The sequence below is a fragment of the Lathamus discolor genome, chromosome 5 (genome assembly GCF_037157495.1).
Source record: "Lathamus discolor isolate bLatDis1 chromosome 5, bLatDis1.hap1, whole genome shotgun sequence".
In the NCBI taxonomy this organism is placed as follows: Eukaryota; Metazoa; Chordata; class Aves; order Psittaciformes; family Psittacidae; genus Lathamus; species Lathamus discolor.
The window spans coordinates 53,283,523-53,303,008 of NC_088888.1; the positions used below are offsets into that span (position 1 = coordinate 53,283,523).

Sequence of the window (19,486 nt, forward strand, 5' to 3'; positions counted from 1 at the left end):
CTGTCAAATGGGAGAGGTGAATTAGTCGCCAACATCACTGAAAAAGCAGAGGTTCTCAGCACGTTATTCATATCATTTTTTTACCAGCACTGCTGCACCCGAGGCCTTGGGAACAAAATTCCAGGTTGATGCAAACACAGACACACCATCAGTGAAGGAAGAGTTGGTGTATAAACTGTTGCAGGAGCTTGACTCCTACAGATTGATGGGCCCTGACAATATCCACTGGAAGGTGTTAAGAGAACTGGCCAATGTTATTGTAAGGCCACTCTTCATAATCTTTGAGGCATTGTGGAGATCAGGAAATATACTAGAAGACTCGAAGAAAGATAATGTCACACCCATCTACAAAAAGGGCTCAAAGGAAGATCCAGGAAACTATACTTTTAAATCTTACTTCAGTCCCTTGGAAAATTATGGAATGAATTCTCCCGGATCTGTCACAACTCAAATGAAGCGTGTAATTGGGAAAAACCAGCACAAATTCACCAGTGGCAAATTGTGCTTGACAAACCTTATCGCCTTCTATGACAAAAGAACCTGCTTGGTTGATTGGGGTGAACAGTGGACACTGTCTACCTGGATTTCTCCAAGGCTTTTGACACTGTTTCCCACAGCCTTCTCTTAGAGAAACTGACACATTACAGCCTAGACAAGTGGTCTGTGTGGTCGGTGGGGAACTGGTTGACTGGCTGCACCCAGAGGGTGGTGGTAAATAGCTCTGCTCAAACTGGTGACCTGTCACTAGTGGGGTCCCCCAGGGACTGACATTGGGCCCAATGCTATTTAGTGTTTTCGTAAGTGATCTGGAAGATGAGATCAAGTGTACCCTGACAAAGTTTGCTGATGATACCAAACTGCGTGGGGAAGTGGATACTTTGGAATGGAGAGCCACCCTGCAGGAAGACCTGGGTGGGCTGGAAGAGTGGGGTAACAAGAGCCTTATGAAGTTCAAAAAGGACAAGTGTAAGGTCTTGCAACTGGGAAAACATAATCCAGGAGTGCAGCACAGGCTGGGATTTACCTGTCTGGGAAGCAGCTCTGTGGAAAGGGACCTGGAGGTCCTGGTGGACAACAAGCTCAGTATGAGTGAACAGCGTGCAGCTGCAGCAAAGAAAGCCAACAGGATGCTGGGTTACATCAGCAAGGGCATAACTAGCAGAGATAAAGTCATTATCCCACTATACTCAGTGCTTGCCAGGCCACACCCAGAATCCTGTGTTCAGTTTTGGTCCTCACTTTACAAAAAAGATGTGGACAGGATGGAGCGAGAGAAGGACCACAAAGATGAATCAACAAAGGAATGGGAAGCTGTATGAGGAAAGCCTGAGGAACTTGCAGCCTTGAGAAGAGGGACAAAAAGGAGACCTTATCACCATGTTCTAGTATTTAAGCGGTGGCTACAAATAAGATAAAGACTCCCTTTTTACAAGAAGTCACATGGAAGAGATGAGGGCAATGGGTACAAGTTACTCCCAGGGACATTCCAACAGGACACAAGAGGAAAACTTTTCACAATGAGAACAATCCGGCACTGGAATAATCTCCCCAGGGAAGTGGTGGACTCCTCAGTGACAGGCACTGTCAAAATTTCACTGGACAGGGTACTGGGATATTTTGTCTAGACAGTACTTTTGTCAATAAAGTTTGGACCAGATGGTCCTTGAGGTCACCTTCCAAACTGGTATTCTATGATAAGGTTGTATTGTAATCCTATTATTAGTGTATATAAATACTGTGAACATACCTTTAATTCCTGTGTCATGTTCTCAAAACCATGCAACATTTTATACGGAGCAGGCAGTGGACCACTAAGATTAACACTCAGGATCATTTGGTTTAGTCGATCCAGGTCATTGAGAAGGAGTCCCGTGCATTCATCATCACAAGCTGGGGGAAAGAACAGCAAAGTTTATTTATTCCTGCTAAATGCTTAAGACATATGTTTGAGTTAGAAATTACATGGCTTGCATACAATTCTGTGAATGGTAACACTAATTTCAGGCATTTTACCCTAAAAACACAGTGTGAGAAAAAAATAGAAACAACAATTAGGGAACAGGACTTATTCCCTAAGACTTGGTAATGTGAGAGTTTAATGTAAAATATTAAGAGCAAAATTGGTAGGCTTACCTCACAAAAAGAGGAAATAGTTAACACTGTCCATTATGGACGAGCCAACATAAAATCCTAAATCAGACAAGCAATTTGGATGAAGTTTTAGAAAAGTGGACAGGTAATGCAAAAAATCTACGGAACACTTTATGAAGTACAGTATGGTTGTGGATTTGAACATAAGAAAATACTAAAGAAATCTTATAGTTTACATACTTTATAGTCATACAACAGCATGGGCAAGCATGCTAATCTAATGCAGACAGCAGAAAGAGTCCAGGTAAAAATAATGAGAGTTTTCTTTTAAGAAATGCTATTCCCTACCTCCTTTCACTAAGCAGTGTGTAAGTTTTTCATGTATGCTTCTTTTCTTGCAAATTCTCTTTAGCATGAAAAATACTGGTGCATGCTGCACAGACCAAAAGGAGTTTGCGCATTACCCCTGCCCTCTCCTTGATTTCTATCAACTATCATGACAAATTTTCATAACCTTAAAGTTTTGTATCATTTGTGCTGCAGAGAGGAAAATCCTTTATCTTTTGGAACAGAGGCGTGGGAATGCCTTTGTTTCCCTGCATGCTAAAGAGAACTGGCAAACCTAAACAATATCTCAGGAGATGGCAGAAACTGTGAAATAATGAATTCACTGGTGATATTGAGACATGAAAGGTTGTACCTGAAGTTTTACAAATATGTAATTATTTATTTCAGCTACACTTCTAGGCTGTTCAATGGCTAAAAAAAGCCACTAAACAATGTGTATGCTTCTGTAGAAAAAGAGAAATAATATTCAACAGAGAAGAAATTTTTTCCTGAAATCTATTTTTCATGTAGATTAAATGTTTTCTGCTCTTAAAATTTTTCACAGCTATTTAAACGTTGTTCTTATTCTGGCTGCTCTGTATACCGAGGAGTTGAGTCAAATACAGAGAAAAGAAGAATAATGAATACTAGTTTAATATACCATGAAACTCATGTGATGATTGAAAAGGAGACGATACATGCTAGATTAGTACAGTCAGAGGTGGGTGCAGAAAGCTAGATGCTGTTATTTTAAGACTTTCTTTTGCATTTTCATTGCTTCCATTTGCAGACTTCTTCCCCCTGTTTCACACTATTTTGTTACATAAGCTGAACTGCACGGGAACTTCTCTGGAGCTGTTAACTGTGGGCATGATACATTCTGAGTTACGTTTCTATATGAAATTAAAGAAAGCTTATTGCCATCCCAGCTCTTGTCATATGTGTGTTTTCTTTTAGAATTCCAAGAAACTTACAGGAAAAGCAAATACAGCCAACTGAACATTTTACTTAATAAACACTTGCTCTGTAGCTGGTCAGGAAAGTAGGTAGACCTGACATTTTGAAGGATGCAAATAAGTGACCTTGGCCCTGAAAAGGTATTTCTGTTTTCTTCTTTGTTTTCGTTTGGTTGGTAAAAAAACAAACCATCAGAAAAAAATCTGATATATTATTTCACTTGGGAAACAAGCTAAATCTATTCACCCCAAAAATTGTCAGTGGCTAAAAATTTGCTATGTGTCAAAGACAAACTGAGTTCACAGGAGTAAGAAAAAAATGAACAGCTTCTGAAGAGATGAAGTATTCTCAATGAGTACACAATTGGTGAGCATTCAGTATAAATTAACACATCTTCAACGATAAGCAGGTTGGAAAGAGGAACTGCATCAAGGACTGACCACAGTTCAGTAGATGGGACAAAACTAAGCTTATCCAGTATGCAGTCTGAAATGTACTGCAGCTGTGGGAAATATTTCAAGAGCATGATTATATTTTGCAAGACTAAACACTTCTGTGTCTATCTATAAAACTGTCAGGATAAATTTGTGTCTAAATCAACAAATGCAACACTAAATTCAGATCATTACAGCAGTCCAAGCATGTAAGAGGCAAATCATGCAGTCAATATTACAATAGTCCAGCAAGCAATTCATACAAATTACTGCATATTCCATTTACACCACACTTTTCCATGCACAATAAATTCTGTGAGGATTTTGACTTACCTCTTGTGAGAAGCATCTCCAAAGTATGCATACCGAAGAAATACTTTTTTTAAACAATTACACAACTAATAAGTTTATGGATATAAGTTTATGGATATATGTTTATGGACTATAAGTTTATGGATATCTAACCAATTCTTCCATCTTACAAAGAGGACATAATGTATAATAAAGGAATCGCATATCTGTGTTCCTCCAATTGTGTGATTATCTAACACAATTTTGCTTTAATACATTCGTTGCTGTTAAGATTCAGAATACTGTGCTATGACTAGGTAATTATTTGTCTAAGGGCAGCTATGCAACCTCTGATATGAGGTGGTATCCTATGAAAGTCAGTGACTCTTTGTTATTAGTTTCCTGTTGCTCCACAGTAGTGTTGAATTATTGCTAGCTCACTGATCTGTTGGCTGTTACCTCATTTTTTCCATTTTGGCACTGGTCTCACACCAAATAATAATAATAATAAAGCTTTTTTCTGCCCCCAAACCAGAACCCCAGTAGAAAGCTGAAAGCTTTAACCTTCTTGCCATCGCTGCTGGTTCAGGGAGCATGTGTGATCAAGATGTCTCCAAATCTGGAAAAATTCAGATCCAGATCATGGTCTAAAGTATGAACTTAGGTTTATTTCTGATTTTCATTATTTAGAAAGCTTCACTTGCTGGTTCTGATACCTGACAGTACTAGTTATGTTTATACAGTGCTTGAGGTAGGTGAAAGTGTGGGTTTAAACTCAACAAGAGCTCATGCATCAAAAAGGGGGAGAACAACTGATAGCTTATCAGCTATCAAACTCATTAAACTCATTATTAAACACATACAGACAAAGAAGCAGTTGTCCAGCACAGAGCTAAGTTTAATTCTTACGGCTATGCCATAAGGGCTCACAACTTCTGTAAAACTCAGGACACAGCAGAAGCTAGTCCCAGACTTCATAGATCTGTGTTACAGAGTATCTTCCTTTTCAGTTCACTGTGAAGGCTTGTGATAAGGAGCTTCCACCTCCTGCTGAATTAAGGACTCTGCTGGAGCTAGGAGATGCTTCTTTTCACAGATTCTTCAAGATCTGCCTCTGATGGAATCAGCATCTCTACTTAGTTCTGAATTTGGAAGGGCTGAGATCATGGAGCTGCTCCCTGTTTCAGACAGAAATCCTTAATTGTGCCAGAACTAGGGGCTAGGAGCTCCCTCGTTCTCCTGGGTGGCAGAACTAAGTGGCAGCAGGGAAGAAGTCTCTCATTGCAAGCACCAGTCTACTCAGGGTACAATATTTAAGTGTCTAAAACCTGGTATTAAAGGAATCTGATTATAATTTTCTCCTACTACCAGTACTGCAAGTTTATTGAGTGCAGCATGGCTGAAGGTCCTTTCCTTCCCCTTCCCTCCCCCCAAGACTGAGTCAAAGAAAAATTCCTAACAAACAATGAAACATCTTTGCACAAGCAAAGGACTGTTTTCATGGTGAAAACTGATGATCTAGTTACAGAGAAAAGTGCCACTACACGTAGTGTAGATACATTCTGACACTGGCACATGAGTATGCTGCAGTCAAATCAGAGATTACAGTGAACCACATATTTTAAAGCAAAAATGTGGAAAATTTGGTTTGCCTGCACCCAGCTTTTCTGATCCATAGTGACGATTTTTAACCTTATTATCTGCAAAATGAAATAGTCTGACTAATAAGTTAGAACACCATTACAAATGGTAACTTGCACTTAAGCTGTTTTGTATGAAGAAACTCTCTTATCTTGGATATCCAAGAATACTGATAAGGTAAATGACCATAAAAAGCACACAAAGCAGTGCCTGAGATTGAAAATGTTGGGTAGTGCTAGAAATAATGTTACAGTTATTCAGGATGTTGAAAAACCAAGTCATTTTCATTAGGTACCACTCTGGATAACAGTCCTTATTTTAAAATTTTGCAGCTGTAATGCTTAAGGATTTAACCCATGTTTACAGGCCATGAAATGGAACACAAAATGTATTTATTTCAGCAAAGTAGTACCTGATTTTAATATTAGAGATTTGTACCTTTTCTGGTATCTATTTGCCTTGATGTTACATGTCCCTCACATAGCCCCTCTCTCCACTAATGTAAAAAGCTCCACTTAAAATAGTATAGCAAATAAAAGTTAGGTAAAACATTAAAACCAGTTCATTGTGCTCTGCCAACATATTCAAAGATGCACAGATTAAGAAATATTATATGATGTGGATTTACTGGATCCCTACCTGTATTCTACTTTAAAATGAACAATGATGGTGTCAAGAGAGAAAAAATAAAATCACAACAAAATTAGTTCCTACTCAGCTGGGGGAGATAGAGAAGAAAATGCCTTATCTCAGTTAGGACTGGCCAAGTGTTCTAGAGAGGTTTAGCTACCTAAGTACTTTTTTTATAAGACAAAAGAATACAATATCATGAGAAATGAGATTGTAGGCTCAAAACAAACTATCCAATTTCATGGAAGAAAATACTAAACAATAATAAAAGACAAGACACCTGGTACATATTGAAACTGAAGGCAGGGCAACAATACCAGTACTCTTAAAATGTAACTCAGTGTTTTAGGCTAATGGTTTTCCATTTTAAACAAAGTAAGTTCTTTGTTCCTGGACATATTATACTGTCATTCCCCATGTCTTTTAAATTCCAGTGGGTGGTTGCTGAAACAATGTGACAAAGCAAACCTTGGTAAAAACTTTCTTGGCATAGAGCATTGCAATTACTGGTTAAACATTTAGGACAACACTAAAAAATGAACTAAGAGCAAATATTGTCACAACTGCAATGACAACTGTCAGCAAAACTACAGACTTCAAAAGCCCACAGAAAGAAATCCTTCAGAGCTTTGTTGTGAATTTTCAGTCAGCATATTAAAAAGTATTAAGAGTTTCCCTAACATCCCAAGGCCTTTGGGGAAAACAAAAAAAGAAGGACCAGTATGCTGAAGTACTAAGAAAACCAGCAGAACTATTTTCAAAGAAACCCACAGAACTGACTGATGCATAAGCAGGGTTGAATTTCTGAAGTATGACAAACACATTCTAAAAGTATCCAAAATGATAGTATACGTACAAATGCATCTCATGCCATCACGCGCATGCCGATGTTCACAGCCAGCACACTTCCACCCTGTGAATCCAGGCTTGCAAGTGCACTGTCCAGTGACAGGGTCACAGGGGACAGGCAGGGAACCGTATCGATCACACTCACATTCCTGGCAGGAGCCTCCTGGAGTTTGTGGATTTCCCGTGTAGCCAGAAGAACATCTAGACATTGCAAATACAAAAACAGGTTTGGCCAACTGAGCGGCATAGTGTACGACAATGAATAATTGGCAAGACTGGAAACAAAATGTATCTGAACATTCATTCATGAACAGTTGAAAAAATCTTTGGTGCTTCATGCATTTGTAGAGGGAGAAATATTATAAACTGTCTAACAAAGTGACAATAGCTTTTAACTAGGACATGGAACATTTTGGATGGAAGGCGTTTGCAAAAGTGATTCCATGCCCTTAACAGTGTTCAATTAAGCTGCTATTACACCATGACAGAAAAGTTTCTACATTAGCAGTGTTTGGTCTATAGGCCTTCATTTTCCCTTCTCTGGATACTTGTGTTACGCATTAGAAGTGAAATCTCATAGTACACACATGCTAATTTTGATCAGCTTAATCCTCCAGTGTTTCTATGGACAGGACAACTGCTGTTTAGATTATTAATTTACAATTTCATCATTAATATGTTTGTATGTGTCTTTCACAGTCAGTGATCATGAGGACACAATAGTCACTACAACAAGGGGTATGAGTGACATCAAGACACACCATAAGCATATGATCTAATTTTAGATAAATTTCATACATTTTAATTTAACTTCTGAGGCCCAAGGGAAAAAATACCAACCCAAACCCACAAAGCAGAAAGACTAGTACAATATCTGTGATATAATTAACAGTGATTACAAGTTTACAGTGGGTGTACATAAAAATTGCCTATTATGGCTGAGTTTTAACAATATATAAAGAAGTAACTTACCCAAAGTCATGTGTTTAAACATCAGTAAACACATGTTTATAGTATTGAAAGACATTGCTCTCTATGTCTTCCCCACCTTTCATTGTCCCCCTTTTTCTTTTTTCATTCACCCTACCTTTCACAATATTGGCCTTCATATCCAGGTGGGCATGCAGTACACCGGTAATTACTAGGTCCTTCCGCAACACAAGAAGGGCTAAAACTAAAACAAAAGCAAGTAAAAAATTGTTTCCACTCTATTGCATCATTTCACTCAGCTGTGCAGAAGTGCCCACGGTAAACTCCACTCAGTGTAAACGGCAGTGTTTTATCTGTTTAGAAACATCTGTGGGAGATCCCTTCTTTCTATTAAGAATTTTGTGAATGCCTTGCTGTGATACTGGCACAACTTAGACAAACGCTAGCAGGCCCAAATCAGAGGGAATGGAGTCATAGAAGATATTAGATTATTTTTACTAAGTCATGACATAGATGGATGATTTGTGACTGCAGTGTGTACCTATGGGAACTGTGCAAAGGAGCGTGTTGCTGGAATATTAGTATAGTAAGTGCCTTCACAAACAGTTAAACAAAAAGGGTAGGAAGAGGAAAAGAAACAAAACTAAATAGTGTAATACTGTAAAAACTCATTCAACTTTTCATTAAAGAAGAACCAGAAAAGCAGAGAGGTAGCTAACGGTGAGCCTAGATCTCCTCCTTGGTACATTACAATCAGCATCTTACTCTAACTTGCTTATAAAGCATTAAATCATGTGCTTGAATGAGCATATAAAATTACAACTCTGCAAAAAAATGCAAACAAATTGATCTGTTACTCATGAACTCATTATCCAACACGTTTTCAACTCTGTAAAAATAGACCCGCACCCCTAGGAACAACTTTTTTTTTTTTAACTCATTGTGTTTGAAGCTGACTGTGCAGGAGTTTAAAGACAGTATCTAAAACCTTAGTGGAGTTTTGCAAAATTTAATAAATAAAATAACAACTCCTAGCCTGTGAAGAGGGACTTTTCATGAGGGACTGTAGCAATAGAACAAAGCAGAATGAGTTCAAACTTAAACAGGGAAGTTCAGGTTAGATATAAAAAAGAAATTCTTTACTGTGAGGGTGGTGAGGCACTGGAATGGGCTACCCAAGGAAGTTGTGAATGCTCCATCCCTGGCAGTGTTCAAGGCCAGGTTGGACAGGACCTTGGGTGACATGGTCTAGTGTGAGGCATCCCTGCCCATGGCAGGGGGTTGGAACTAGATGATCTTAAGGTCCTTTCTAACCCAAACCATTCCATAATTCTATAAAATTGCACCATACCATTCACAAATATCACCACATCAAGTCACAACATAATAAGCTAATGAGATAGCTCATTACCTATCTGCATTTTATGCAGATTAACTTTACTTGACTACCATAAAATAGTTTCAAGTAGTTAGATCTTTTTTCCTTAATAGTATATTTAAGAGCTTTCACTAAGCTGCACAACACACAAATCCAAGGTGCATTACACTAATTTTCCACCTAATTCTTTAGCTTTATGGAATGGATCTATCCCACCTAGGCCTATCCATCTAAAAGTTAGGCATGTAGTGCTAAGTGTTCAATTCAAAAATCCTCTATCAGCAGTGGAAAATGGAGATGCACAGAAAGGCATAATTTGACACATATTTGAAATATCTTCTGCCCTGTCCTCTCTCCAATGGTGGTTTCCTTCAGTTTTAACATCTATAGTTGTCTGTCCCTGCATCTACTACACAGGTATTGATGGCTAGAGCTAACAGAAGCAGAAATCCTGCCCATGACATCTAGAGACATCTGAGATAAGCTCTGTAAAACTCAACCAGTTCTGTTTCTGGACATGCTCAGATCTGACTCCTCTCTTGACAGCAGAAAGAAACTGAATAACTATTTTAGGATAAAGTGTATTAGTATACTAATTTCAGACTAGGTGTTATTCACTTGTCTCCTATAAATTGTTTTGAACAAAAAAATCCTCATGATCACTTTTACTTGAGCATGACACAAACGGCCCTGACAACATGTGCAGGCATGCAAGCCTTGTGGCCCCATGAGACATGGGCCCTTTGCTTCCCTTCCTCAGGCAGCTGAGCATTTTAAGTGCATTCCAAGGACACACGTGCTACCTGGAGTCCACACCTTTCTCAACTGTGGAGCATTTCAGCGACACCTACTTCCTGTGTTATGTTAGCTTTTAGATAAGGTACTAAAGTGATTTCTGGAGCCCAGTGTGGAGAACTGCATTCTTACTCTTGTAGTTCTCTACATTCATCTACAGTTCTACATTCTCTACAGTTCATCTACATTCTTGTAGCAGGGTGCCACAACCATCCAGGTGAAGAGTCCTGATCGCTTTCTGATCTGACACCTGCATTTTCAGACAACCAAAGGTTTTTTAGTCCCCTCTCCTTTTAAGGTCCACCCCCCCCCTCCAAAAATAGGATCAAATTCTATTTTCAGCATTTCCTACTGCGAGTTAGTAACAGAAAAAGTTTTTCCAGTGTATCTCCTTGATTTGCAAAACTGATAAGATTGGTCAATCTTGCTCTTTGCAACTTGCATGTCCTTTCATAATACTAGTAGGTAGAACACACAATTAAGTAACCAGAGAAAACATTCATAGAAAAGGGTAAAACTCAGAAAAACTTTTGGTTAAGACTACATTACAGCTTTCTGAGATAAAGTGTATTCCTTTAAGCCCCTTTTCTAATTGCTTTGGTTGTTCTCAGTGTAGTATTTCTGAGGTTTGGAAGCCTTCCTAAAAACACTTGCCATGGCTGAAAGACCATGATGTATTTAGCTACTTATGTCTGAGAAAGAGATTCTCTTCAAAATAAACTGCACACCACACCAGAATGATACAATGAAGAAAGAAAATCAATCAATCAAACAAACAAAAACAAAACAAAACAAAAAAAAAAAAAAAACCCAAACCAAAGCCGGCTGAAATACTAAAACATCCTAAAGGTCAGACAAAGCACAGAAAAATGTTTTTAAGGAACACTTCCAACCTTTCCAGAGAACAATCATGAAACACAAACCTTTTCAGAGCATACTATGGTATGATGCCAAATACTATTAAGAGCTTCTCAGCAAAACAACAAACAAATCTCAAGTGCTAAAGTGTTATCTGTTGGGAACATGCAGAGACATTGTGGCAAGGCTCATTAGCATAAAGCAACCAATAAAATTTACACTGCAATAACTATATTGCTTTTAAATTATTCTATCTTTCACAAATTGCCTTAAACTCATGTAACATTAAATAAGGAATCAATAAATTCCACAGTGGAGCAAGAAAGGCACTGTAACACATTCACACCACCATAATGTATGAGTACAAGACTTTTTACAGCTCCCCGGTGGCTGTATTATACTTGAGTTCTGCTCTAGCTTCATTTGTGAGAATACCTTTATAACACACATTCATTATCTGTTGAGTATTGCATTTTCTAGCACTTATTAATTTATTCGTCACAAATTAGCAAGGGAGCAATTTCCAGCTTTTAAAGGAAGATCAATTAGCAAAAAGTAGATATGAAGCTTTTTAGTATGGTTTCCATGGTGCACTTCTGTAGCCATCTGAAAAAAAGAATACAGTGAGCCCAAAACAAAGTTTGCATGCTGGAAAGGTAATCTTGTGTCATGAGTTTGCTTACTTACTTGTTACTAGGAATGGGTAGAGGGCAAGCACAAGGCTTACAGTCACCCGGAGAGCCTTGGACAATGCCGTAAAATCCCAGTGCGCATCTCTCACAGTGGTGACCAGCAGTATTGTGCTGACAATTCTGCAGAGGAAGGAGACAAAATTAAAGTTGTATTTGCTAATTACAAGAAAGCAGATAACATTTTGTTCCCAGCCACAGGGATTCAAACTTTCTTCGATTTATAATTCCTCTCTCCCTCATATGATTCACAGTGGGTCTGCTCCCTTTAAGCATCTATCAAATGCCTGCTGAGTTATATATGGGTTTACAAGAAGAAAGAATGGAGGCCTGTAACTAGCCAGATGTGTCCTACAGAATTTCTTATTCAATTCACCCTTCCTTCTCTCCTTTGTTCCAGCTGCTGAAGCAGGAGGAACAATCAATTAAAATTCAATCTTACTGTATCAGGTCATGTGTATTATTACCTATAAGGGCAGTGTTGTGTTTATGGCACAATACATGGTACACTGCCTCTTTTGTTTGCAAGTATCTAGCCTTTATTTTTACACAGGAAAAAAGCACTGCATAATCTGAACTCTAAAAAGTCAGAATGGAAAACTTAAACTTTCAAGGTAGATGGTTTGCTTTTATGATCCTTCTTGAAGTTTGACAATTCAAGTATTTAAGCAAAACCGGATTAAAATATTGTCTTTTATTTTATTTAATTAATTTATTTATTTATTTATTATTTAGAGCAGTTACACAACTTACGAATTTTGCAGTAAATTAAACCTAGTTCATAAGTTCAGGAATACAATACCTGACAAATTGATGTTTCAGAGTCACACATAGTACTGTGCCCATGACACTGACACACAACACAGGCACCTAACGACTGAGCAGGTGTCCTTCCCGCTGGTGGAGATGGAAGCCTATAAAATCCTGGAGCGCAGGACTGCAGTAAAAAAGATGCAGAAGAAAACCGATCATTACAGAGTGGACTGAGTATGGAGAGCACTGCAAGCTCATCTTTCCAATCACCAGTTTTTACAAGTTGTGAAAAGAGCCTGACAGGCTTCCAGCTGTGTTACAAACAATATACAGTACTTTACAGATAACAAGAGCCAGCCCTAATTGGAAATAGTGCTGAAAAATCCCTGGAGCACTCCCTGGCACCAGGCTTTTCAGTTTACAGCTGGAGAGACCTTTCATTCAGATGCAGAACACCACACAAACATCATTCCTTTCATTTCTTAAGAATGAAGTCTGTTTTAGGAATAATTTTTTTTGCATGGACTGTAGTGAGCAAACATAATGATTCTGTTTCCTTTGCTTTTGGTGAGTTTTTCAGGTTTGACAAGCTAATATCTGCCTACCTACTGCCTGATGGATAACAAGCAAAAGCTGACTGATAATCAAGAAAATGGCTGCATTGTTGCATTATTTATAGCTATATAATTTAAACAACATAAAAATACAGAATTCACATCTTGAGACAATAAAATTTATCTATCACTAAGTCTCCTCTACCCCAGCTTGCAAATAAAATTCTGAGAACAACCCAAAAATCACTAGCAAAGCCAACACATGCAAAATCAAGCACTTGATCTGTATTTCAGGCTTATTATGCAAACCTATGAAAGTGTTTACATAGCTCCCAGAAACCACACAGCTATGGCAGCATACAAACAGGACCATTTTGATAGTTCCAGCCACACAGGTAAGTGGACACAGATGAGTCACTCACCCCATGTATAAGCCCCACCACCTAGTGGTGCTAGGAGCCTATGAAGGCTGCCTGTTGACGTCATTCCCTACTGTTGACCACAACTTCTGCTTTTTGGAAAGAATAGGAATAGTAAGCTTTTCACCCAGTAATAACATGGATGCAAAATAAAATCTGGAGTAAGCAACTTTTCATGATCAAAAGCAGGATTCTTCTGTCAAGCCCTAGCTGACATGCTAGATTCTACTCATACACTGACAGTTTTATGATCATTGCCAAAACCTCCAGGAGTCTAAGCTTCTGAAAAAACATAAACACAATTATTTTCTTTAGAATCACAAAGAAAATAATCTAACTCACTTTTGCTTTTCCTCTTTTATTTTGACTTAGACTACATTAAGATCCCTGAAGCACAGAAACAGTCTATCTGCTTTTCCATGGTTTATGAAGAATTCCAATTTAGATAAATAATCTCAAATAAAAGTAATCTTGTTTCTTACTGCAATTTCCTATCCCCCCACTCCCACCCCCAACCACTCCATCCTAACAAAAGTCCTTGTCCAAACATGTACAAAGAACAGCTTTACAAGTTCTGAGGGACTTTAGGACAGGGTATGAATATGCAGCATATCCTCAAGCAAATCTAATCTCTGGTTTTTTTTTTCCTGATATACTATTGTCACTGTTCTCACCTATTTTGATCTAAGCATTTCTGAGATGAAACAGAACACAGACAAAAGATGAAGCAGACTACATTTTTCATTACTAGCTCAGAAGTTTTTCAGAAGTAGCCATTAGTAAAACTCTCATCACTATTTTCTGTGGCTGCTACTGAATTAAAAAAAAGGATTTAAGTGTCACTCCTAGTAAAAACTGCTGTGCACATAGTTCTCACAATGCAATTACAGGATAAATCATGAAATAGATACATTATATCCTGTTAGCATTTGCTTAAAAAATGGCTGGGTATCAGATGCTTTTTTCTCCTGCTAAAATTAAATAAACTTATAGAATGCACATAACCTTCACTGAGCACACTAAAAATAAACTAAATTATGAGCATGTGAAGAACGCACAATTAGGCATGAAGTATGAAGGTTGAAACTGAGACATTTATTCCAGCCCCTGGTGGGTGTGAATTAAAATAAAGTTCAAATTACATTATCATATATTTTCCTTCAAAATGCAATTTCTTATAGTAATTCTAGAAAAAATAAATCTGTACTTCTGAGCAAATGCTGGAGCTCATAAATTTCTCATGTTCAGGTGTATGCTCTTCATGAAATAGTGTGCAAACAAAATTACTTAATTCACTTCCTTGCACAGATTTCCTATGAATTCACTGTTTGTGTTGTTTCATCTGCTGTATGTCCTGGGTTCAGCAGTAGCAGTCATTTTTCTCCTTCTTAGTAGCTGGTGCAGTGCTGTGGTTTTGACTTTCAGCCTGGGAACAGTGCTAATAGCACCGATGGTTTTAGCTGTTGCTAAGTAATGTTTAGTCTGACCAAGGACTTCCTGAGTCTCATGCTCTGCCAGAGAGGAGGGGAAGCTGGAAGGAAGCAGAGTCAGGACACCTGACCCAAACTAACCAAAGAGGTATTCCATAGCACAGCACATCATACCCACTATATAAACTGGTTTGGTTACCCGGAAGGGCAAAATCGCTGCTGGGGTTGGGCTGGGTATCTGTTGGTGGGTGGTGAGCAGTTGTATTCTCTTCCCTTGTTGTTTCCTTTATTATTATTATTGGTGGTAGCAGCAGTGGTTTGTGTTATACCTTAGTTACTGGACTGCTCTTATCTCAACCCGTGGAAGTTACATTCTTTCGATTCTCCTCCCCATCTCTCCAGGAGCAGGGGGGCAGGAAAGTGGGGGGGGAGTGAGAGAGAGGGCTGCTTGGTTGAGTTGCCGACTGGGCTTAAACTACAACACCATATAACGCAATCCTATAAAGCATCTGAAGGAAGCAGAGTTCTCACAGATAACAGGGTATCTATCTTCCCTTTCCTTTACTCACTCCAAATTTTTTCCTACCACAAGGTCGGGGGAACTCTTTAGAAGATCACACTTAGAATGTGTGAGGGAGTTGCAGAATAGTCAAGGTGGTGTTCCCTGCTACCTCCATCTAGCAATTGCAACAAAGGCATCTGGAATTGCTAGTGCTGCTTAAAGGTGAAAACATGGTGGTTTTCAAACATAAAGACTGACAACCTCATCATCAAGAGCATAGAAAGACAAAAATATTAACTTCTGTAGACAACGTATTACATCTTAAACAGTTTCCCCGGTACCTATCGTAAGATCCATCTTACAAAAGCATATAAGTCAGCTGAATCTCTTTAAAATCTAGGTAATTTTGAAACATTCAATCTTCAGCATGAAAACATTTATGTAAGCAAAAAAAAAATAAAATAAAATAATGCATGTACAAGGACACCAAGCTCATTTAGTTGACCAACACCAGGAAATTTACCAAGCTTCATCAAGAAGTACAACTTTCAGGACAAAAGTTTCTACCAGTATCATATCTATTTTCTTTTATTTTAAGACCCAGTGATTTGACTGCTTCTAAGAACAAAGCAAAATACACTATTTAGACCATGTTCCTGAATTTCTGCTCCTTTTTACAAGCAGCTCCATCACTTACATAAGGGGTACTAAAATTTGATAGCAAGCAAGCTTCTGTGTGTGGGCTGTGCAAGATCTTGTGTGAGTCCTGTAACAGGGCTGGAAGAACAATAATTGTGGTGGAGTAAAATGGAAAGGTATCTGCCAGAACTCAGTGGCCCTTTTCAAGGTATTTTCATGGATCCACTTGGATAAAACACAAGCATTCATAAAACTGATAGTTTGAGCATGCACAGTAAACATTTCCTAAAGCTTTGAAAACATCATCCATGATGCTTCTTTTATGAAGTACAGACATGCTAAAGAAAGGTTCTCATCTACATTTTTAATGCTTTTGCAGTACTATTTTGGGTAGTCAAACGTGTAAAATGAAAGCAAAACAGACAGCTTTCATCTGATTAGTGGTGGTCCACAAAGGCATGCTATTGGAAGATTCAAGAGGAAAGACCTGGGAATCTACAGGTTCTCAACCATTAACTGCTTTTTTGACCAGATGTTCAGGATGCACTATTTCAAGTTTTGATTTTGAAATGACTTTTTTAAATTTTGTTGTTATTTAGTCATTTGTTATAACACAAATATTTAAGAAATCAAAATTGAAATATTGTTTAGCCTTTTTTCAGAGTGAAAAATTTCAATCAGTCATACAGCTATTAAAAATTTATATTTGAATGATAAACAAGGCAAACTTAAAAATCTGGAAAGCCTCTATGGAATATAATCTTAAAAATCTGCATGGCTCTGTTTAGAATGCTTCGTGCTACAATTTTAATAACACTCTTTTTTGTTTTCAAATTTGTTTTTATACTTTGGTGAATTTCACTCAATTAACAGATATTTAAATTTTTAGGAATAAGTAGTATGTAATCTTTAACTATTCACTATTACAAATGTTAATTTGCAGTTTACTTGCAACTATCAATAATTTACAGATTTTTATTTTTTTTTATTTGACATAGAGGTTTCCTGTATTTTTCTCTGCTGATTTTATGAATTGCAGTAATGATAAATTGATGCACATTGTTCAGTCATTTGGAAGATATAATATTGTAACTGTGTTGTGTATTATGGCCTCACCATAACACAAGAACATAGCACAATCTGTTGTAATTACAATCCATAATACTATTATGATAGTATTATGCCCTTCTCTGTCCAAAAATGCTTGATCAGTCAGCATCAGCCACCCAATTCAGCCTCAGAGATGCTGACCCAGTAAAGCTCACTGTTGTGTATTCTAAATATTTGAGGCATTGCCATGGTTTCACTGGCATATTTGCTTAAAGCAAAAAAATAAAAAAGTACTTAAATTCCTTGTGGGAGAGATACCTGAGAGAAAAAGAATAATAGTAACTAAACTAAGGGAGAGTTGTTGCCAGTTAAATGAATTGACACTCTTATCACAACTTATTAATCAATGGACCAAAGAAGGTACCTGAAGACCAGAAGTCAGGATAGTACTGTACCTCACATGATAAGCCGGAATAACCCAATGGGCAGTCACATTTCTCAATCAAGTAAGCCTGAGGAGTCATCCCAGATATAGCACCTCCTTCAGCAACTTCCATTGAGATCTCAGAAATCCTGGGGGAAAAAAAAAAAAAAATAAAAAAAAAAAAAAAGAGCAAGCAACTCAAATAAGATTAATCAAGCACTAGCTCAGTCCCAGCTAGCTCACAGTCAGCTGGCATGGAAACAGAAACAGTCTTACTTGGCTGTTTGTAGGCTTCTTGATCAAGAGCAGACAAACAACACTATTTTTAACTCTTCTAAGGAACAAGAAAGCTACCTCTACCTCCAGTCTCTAGGCAATAGTATAACTAACTTTTCTGTTGGATTCTATCTCTTCTTTTCTTTTTTTTTTTTTTATTTAATTTCTTTTCAGCCAAACTATTAACAAAAGCTCATATCTGATTCTTCACTTGGAGGGACTCATTAAGAAATTGAAGTCACATATTTAACGCAGCTCCAATTTATGACTCTCAGAGGTCTGGTAGTAAAATTGTTCACTTAATGAGCTTTTAATGAGGCAACTATTTCAAAAAATAAAATCAAATCTATCCTCAGCAACTAAAGCAACCTAATAAGCTCTAGAGCAGACTTCAAAGACATTGGACATAAGCCTTTTTAGCAGGAATTTTAATATCTGTAGTCAGATATATGTTTTTGGGGGTGGGTTTTTGGTGTGGGTTTGCTTTATTTTTTATTTTTCTTAATTTTTTTCCTTAGAAATAATGTAGACACATGAGCAATTTAGAGTAAACAAGAAATACAACTACAGAAGCATCTACTAGTATCAGAAATGGACATGCTTTATGGTAGAGTTTCTGACATTTTAACTGTCCAAACATTTATTAGATTACATTTATACTAATACTCTTGCTTCCCAACTGCTCCTTGTCTTTATAGCGTGTATGCTGACATGCCAAATAGGGTTGACGATATCATGGACAAAGACACCCAACGTAATAGCTAATAAAATACACTTAATCCTTATACACTACAATGCAGTTATTTTAACTTACTTTTTATTTTCGGGGTTTGTTAGTTTGTTGAAATGAAAGCTATGATCTGGAACCCTTTACTGTCTTTGAAAAACAAGGATTGGATAGTGTAAATTTTAAAGCTTCAAGTATAATGCCAAGATAAGAGAAAATGTCACAGAACGTGTGACTAACCAGCTGAATAAATGTTGGTAATGCTGCTGGAGTCTATTCATTAAGTGTCTGTGAATAGTGCTAATGCAGAGGAGCTCACAGAACTGCTCATCTTCTCCTCATGCTCACAGTCTATCTACTCCCAAACCTTGATAACTGAGTGGTTGAGTGAGGCTTTTCTGCACATTGGCATATTGGCAACAATGTCAGGATGCCTGTAGGAAATGCATACACTCACTGCTGAACTAGATGAGGCTTTTGTGAGTGAGCTTTTGTGGGCAAACCCATTTTGTGGGCAAACTCACTGCTGAACTAGATGAGGCTTTTGTGAGTGAGCTTTTGTGGGCAAACCCACACCTCTTGATATCTTGTGTCAATGCAAAATCCCCAAATCATCTAGTAACTTAAACCCTGTTCTTGGTATCTGAACACAGGGGTTCAGTGGACCAGAGAAATTGAACAAAAAAAACCCCAAGCAAACAAAGCCAGGTCAAAACAGAAGACTAAAAATGAAGAGAGCAAAACCATTCAGATCTGTCAATGTAAACTTACATCGAAATCTCTGTACACTTAATGGGAAAACAAAATGAAATCTGCCTCCCCATCATCTTCAAGGCTGAGGC

The 19,486-nt window shown here is 37.8% G+C and overlaps 1 protein-coding gene across 7 annotated transcripts in view; it reads right to left on the reverse strand.

Annotated features, from left to right (window-relative positions):
• Positions 1-19,486, reverse strand: part of LAMA2 (laminin subunit alpha 2) — a 377,741-nt gene that overhangs the window by 92,222 nt on the left and 266,033 nt on the right. For all 7 annotated transcript variants that reach the window (XM_065680918.1, XM_065680917.1, XM_065680915.1 and 4 more), the window contains 6 exons: positions 17,673-17,790; positions 12,673-12,807; positions 11,869-11,993; positions 8,308-8,394; positions 7,228-7,421; positions 1,748-1,890 (listed from right to left, as the gene is read on the reverse strand). In XM_065680918.1, coding sequence (XP_065536990.1) covers positions 1,748-1,890; positions 7,228-7,421; positions 8,308-8,394; positions 11,869-11,993; positions 12,673-12,807; positions 17,673-17,790 — 802 coding nt within the window. The remainder of the gene's footprint in view (positions 1-1,747; positions 1,891-7,227; positions 7,422-8,307; positions 8,395-11,868; positions 11,994-12,672; positions 12,808-17,672; positions 17,791-19,486) is intronic.